Here is a 5,807-nt window from a genome sequence, read left to right on the forward strand (position 1 = left end):
GAGGTTTAAGCTAAATTTTCTCAGCAGAAACCATAAAATTTCCAAGTTTCCCTTGAAGATGTAGGAAAAAAAAAGAATATCAAATAGGCAGATGGCCATAAAAATCAGCAGTTGTATTTTACATTGCACTAGATTCACCCCCAGTTCTCCTCCAGTGTCCACCAGCAGGGAGGCAGATTGCAGCAGGAATTCATGCCTCTGTGGTTTGAGAGCAGTATTGTGTGTAATGTGCTAGATATTTAATTAGCAAAGGGTTCACACTGAATCTTTGAAAGGAATGAGAAACTTATTATTAACACTTGTTTTATTATTATTGTTAATTAGAATAACGAGGAGCATCATTCCCATATGCAAGGTACATGATTGCAGGTGCAAGGAATGAGCATCAGGGTCAGAGTGACTGTGCATGAAGTCGTTGTGTGATGCCATCGATGGTCCCTGTCCCTCCAGACACCCAGGTACCCCTCTGCCAGTGCCAAACCCATCCTGTGCTAAATGGGAGGTTGAAACCAAGCCAGACACAAGGCTCCAGGCTGGGTTTGAGTCTGACTGAGAACGTTTAGGGGAAGGGAAGATAAAATCTCCTATCTTAATTCTTTCTAAGCAGTCCAAGTTTTCACCTACGCTCTTGGCCAGGCTGAAGCATTTCAGGTTGTGCCATTCGTTTAAGGAGAGACTTAGAAAGAGCCTGAGGAAGAGAGACAGCAAACCTGTGAGCTGGAGTTTTGTGATCTCAGCACACACATCTGGGAAGTGAAGCAGGAAAGCAGATTGCATAAATTCAGCAGGAAATTGTCCCTCCCCTTCCCCCTGCCATGAAGACAGAGGAGATTTTCTCTATCAAGTCAGCAGGGGAAGAGTGGGAGAGAAACAGACCACAAAAAGCGTGATAAACCCAAGGCAAACGTGAGAAAAGAGAGAAGCAAAAGGACTTTATGTGCTAAGCACCTTTCTCAGCCCTAAACAAGTGATGGGCTCCTACACAGCATTGTGGATGAATACAGCCATGTGTGAGAGTCCAAGGCCATGCCAAGATCCCTCACACCCTGGTCTCCTATTAATTGCAGCATCCCTCACAACACTCCTCCGAGCATACCCCATAGCTATGGCATGCCCCACACTCCTCACAGTTGCTCACCAGCTCCCCAGCACAGTGAGAACACCCATTTCCCTGGCACCGTGCTGGCTCGGAGCAGACTGAGTGGTAGTAGCCATAGTGCCGGTAGTCGTGGCCACCCAGGCACAAGTCTCTGCCACGGGCACAGCCACAGCCGTAGGCATAGAGGAGAGGTGTGCGCCGAGTGTCCAGCCAGGAGCCTGCTGGGTCATACCAGGTTGAGTTCAAGTTGAAGAAGGATTCCCTTCCAGAAGAGCATGCCATTTTGGGTGTTGGAATCACCAAAAGGAAAGGTGGCTCTGTGGTGGAAGCAAGACAATATCTTTTTATGCAATTATTTTGTATTTTTTAATGCCATTTTTTTATATTTAGCAATTTTGGTGGGTTGGAACTAGATGATTTTAGGGTCCTTTCCAATCCAAACCATTCCATGATTCTATGATCACTTCATGGTGATGCTATGTACTTCAAAATAAGCAGGGCCAACCAAAAATAGAAGACTTACCTATAGATATCTTGGCCTTTTTCCACACCCCCCCACAACCCCCCCATTTTATCATTGTCTATAACATATCTTCTGAATGACATATAAGATGCTATCATATTTTTCCTGCAAGTTTGATATTTATTCCAAAAACCTAAATTCTATTGTTCTGTTTATCAATGAAATATCAGAAATACTCCATAGAAAGTATCTCTTTCTTGCACTATGCACAATAAACAAGCAGTTTTAGGCAGAGCCAAGTCAAATGGGTAAACACAGAGCTATAGTCTACAGATTAATGCCCTGGATGATCAGTCAAATCACGTACCTTAGTCAAGAACAGGAGAGCAATAGAAGTCAAACTGAAGGGAATGGCCTGAAAGAGGGGAACTTTATAAAGCTGGAAGCTTCAGCAGTGATGCGTTCCTAGAGAATTGGGTCTTTGCTCTCCCCTGACCACAGCCAGGTTTGTTTGTACCTTTAGTTGCCAATATCCATGTCTGATGTACTTTTGTATTTTTACTATCTTCTCTCCTTTATATGACAACAGACTTACTCCGTATGAGATCAAAGGTTTCTAAAGGTGTTGCCCAGCTACAGCAGAAATAAAACTTTACAGCAAGATATTTATGAGTTCATTCTGTACATTGTGATACTGAAACACGGAGGTGAATGGACCTGTTTGAGGGATCCCAGTGACTCAGGAGAGCATCACCCAAAATCAGTTGTGCCTGAAGTCTAATCCACAGTGCCATCCTGGTGTTGACACATTCTTGCCTTTTATGGGACAAGAAAGCCTAATTGCTGGGTTAGATGGGCATGACCTGTACATAGGCATGGAGAGAAAGACCAGTGTTCATCCATGATTCACAGGAAAATCCAGGCTCAGAAGCATCTACTTCTACTAGATTACACAGCTTGGTTTATGTTTTCTTGAGCTACAGCCCTGTCCAATGCATTTTTCCATAATAAATATGACCAGCCAGGGTCATAGAATGGTTTGGGTTGGAAAGAACCTTACATTCATCTAGTTCCAACCCCCTGACATGGGCAGGGATACCTCCCACTAGACCAGGTTGCTCCGTGCCCCATCCAGCCTGGCCTTGAACACTGCCAGGGATGGAGCATTTACCACTTCTCTGGGCAGCCTGTGCCAGCGCCTCAGCACCCTCACAGGGAACAACTTCCTTACATTTAACCTGAACTTCCCCTGTTTCAGTCTGAACTCATCACCCTTTGTCCTATCATCACAGGCCCCAGTGAAGAGTCCCTCTCCAGCATCCTTGTAGCACCATTCAGACACTGGAAGCTGATCTGAGGTGTCCACGCAGCTTCTCTTCTCCAGGCTGCACAGCCTCAATATTCTCAGCCTGTCTTTGTATGGGAGATGCTCCAGCCCCTGATCATCTTCGTGGCCTCCTCTGGACTTGCTCCAACAGTTCCATGTCTTTCTTATGTTACAACAGGTCATCCCATCACACAAGAATAAGAGAAATCCTTGATAGGACACACCATGCAGACAGGTTGAAATTATCAGGGATAGTGCTGGATCTCTCATTACAATATCCTGTACCATTAGGCAATTCAGCTGAAGTATTCCTGCCCTAAACATAATCCACATGTGTTAACAATGATTTTTCTTTCACATGGAGGTGTGATCACGTTTACCTCTCAGTCCATGTGACATCCTGGCACTGCTTGAGGAAATGGTTCTTCTGAATTACAAACATCTCTTCCACTTGATACTTGCTGCCCGTGACCGGATCCAGTAGTTTCTTTGGTATTGGCGTCACTTTGTGTGAAATACCTTCCAATATCTTTCACAGGGAGGCAAAGGAATTAGAGTGCTATTAATATCCTGTGGGACAATTACAATGCTAAAAGTACAGTGCATCAAAGGGAAAATGTGGGAAGCTGAATACAGGGGATAGAAATGGGTTGGGATATGTAATTAGGTTACACTTGCCAAGAGATGTCTCATGTCCCAGATAAACCTTTGGAAGAGTATAAAAGGTTTCTCACCCCAGTTTCCTGCATTCTCTTCTTTGCTCCTAAACACATTTGTTCCTGTTGCTGAAGAGGTAAGTCCAATTTTTCTGTTTCTCTTGGGTTTCTTTATGAAACCAGATACTTTTGTACAAGCTTTAGTAGAGTTGGAGTATGATATTCCTCACGTCTTGACTTCGGTCATGCCAGAGACCAAGCTCTTGTTACTCACAAAAGCTGTTCTATTCACTCAAATGACAAGTGGGATATAGGGCGAGCAGGATGAGGCTCAAGATGAACCAAAACAACAGAAAAATTGGAAAATACAGAGAGAGGACTTTGTGGAAAAGAGGCTTTGAAGTTTTTGAGTAGAAGGCACTGAAGGGCCTGAGGTTGCTTGTGGGAAATGGATGTTTTGAGTAGTTTTTCTCTGCAAAGCAAATTGCAGCTGTAGAAGCTCATGTTTTTAGTGGGGAATGTAAATCAGCACATAATATACATCATTACAAATACCTAATCAGCATTGAAATCACTTTCTTACCCCTGAAGAATTAGGAATTAGTAAGCAAATGGGGAAATCCAGAGCTAATTAGAGAATGCAGGTATGCTTGTATAGACTGGGGCCACTGCACCAGCATGACCAATTCTCTCTTCCTTCCAGCTTTGCCAATACTCTGGAAAGATGTGCTCCCGCAGAGCCTGCCACAGCCACGAAACCTCCTGCCATGAATCCCACTCCTCCTGCCATGACACAGGATCCTCCTGCCATTACACCATCCAGAGGCAGCCTGTGCAGAAGTTCAACTATGTGACGCCCTGCTACACCCCTGTGCAGACCTATTGCCCCCCTGTGCAGCCCTATTTCCCCCCCGTGCAGCGCTACTGCCCTCCGGCCCCCTTCTGCCCCCAGTTAACCAAGAACGTCTGTGACCTGCCACCAAAATGTCCCAAGTACTAACAGCAGGATCCGGCCCCGGCTTTGGACCCACCGGCTCACTCTTCCTTTGGGTGCTCTCGATGCCTAAAGCTTGAATCCTTGGTTCTCTTTTTCCCATTTTTTGGTCTGTGTGAATCCTTGATCACCTCATCTGTGATTAGAATTTCCTTCAAAACATAAATCAGATCTGTTCTATGTTCTTTCCCAAAAGACTGGGATTGATTTCTGCTGGTGGTGGCTTACACATGACATGTCAACCTCTAAAACATTATGATGAGACAATAAAATTTCATTTCCAAAGAAAAAAGAAAGATTTTATGATTATTTTATTCTCTTTACTCAAGAATAATCTTTACCTCTGACTTCTCATTCTTTTCTTCTCCAGCTTATCACAAAATGCACACATCCCAAATTTTCTAAGTGAATGAAAGCCCATCATTCCAGATGCAATTTTGCAGCAGATGAATGCATTTATGGACAAGCACACAATAAGCCAACCTGTACCCTGTGTAGCCTAGGACTGGCCTTCCCAGTTCGCTACTTCAGCAGCTCTTCATACCTCATTTGTCACTCTGACTCAGGATTACAAACATTTTAAGGTGTCTAATAAATACAAATAGGTGCCTCAAATTCTTCTCTATCCCTCCCCTTCCTTCCTGGACTTCAAATTAGTGTTTTCAATGAAAATCCCACACTGTTGAAAATAAATGCAGAATATCTCACTACTTTTGATAACCTAAGACTATCCTTATCTACTCAACTGACAACCCATCTAGCTGAGACATCTATTCTAGAACAGGATTGCTCGCTTCCTTCCGCCAGGGCCTGTTTCTCTACATCGGTTTCACAAAGAGCTTGACAACAAGCTTCAGCTTCCATCATTAATTCTGAGTGTCTGCAAAAGGGATAGGTGCAACCTGCATGATGGAGAAATGACACAAGGGACTTCCCCAAAAAAAACCACTTTATCAACCAAGATGAACCATTCTTTCATTACCTCTAACTCTCAGTGCTTTTCAGAAGACTGTAGGTGAGATTTTCCTAAACAAGGGCTCTAAAAGACTTTAAAATGACTGTGAGTTTGCTCAGTCTTGGCCTTGAAAAAGAAAGAACCTCAATCAGAACATGAAACTATGCTTTTCCAGGATGTATCTTCAAATTCATAATGAATTAGCACCATTAAAAATTCGAATACAAAACTGAATTTGAATACAGAACTGTTGGCAGAGTATCAGTTAATTTGCTCCCCCAAAAAAATATGACATGAAAATAAACCCTGAAAG

At 43.5% G+C, this 5,807-nt stretch overlaps 1 protein-coding gene across 1 annotated transcript; it reads left to right on the forward strand.

Moving 5' to 3' along the window:
* The first annotated feature begins 4,269 nt into the window (after window positions 1-4,269).
* Window positions 4,270-4,545, forward strand: LOC136004128 (putative small proline-rich protein 5). The gene has a single exon (XM_065660331.1). It carries the CDS (start codon window positions 4,270-4,272, stop codon window positions 4,543-4,545), a length of 276 nt encoding a protein of 91 aa, XP_065516403.1.
* Window positions 4,546-5,807: the final 1,262 nt, after the last annotated feature.

This window comes from Lathamus discolor, chromosome 24 (assembly GCF_037157495.1).
Source record: "Lathamus discolor isolate bLatDis1 chromosome 24, bLatDis1.hap1, whole genome shotgun sequence".
NCBI lineage: Eukaryota > Metazoa > Chordata > Aves > Psittaciformes > Psittacidae > Lathamus > Lathamus discolor.

Bases quoted from the DNA above. Each gene is read 5' to 3' on its own strand.
- LOC136004128 (XM_065660331.1), top strand. From the start codon at position 4,270: ATGTGCTCCCGCAGAGCCTGCCACAGCCACGAAACCTCCTGCCATGAA.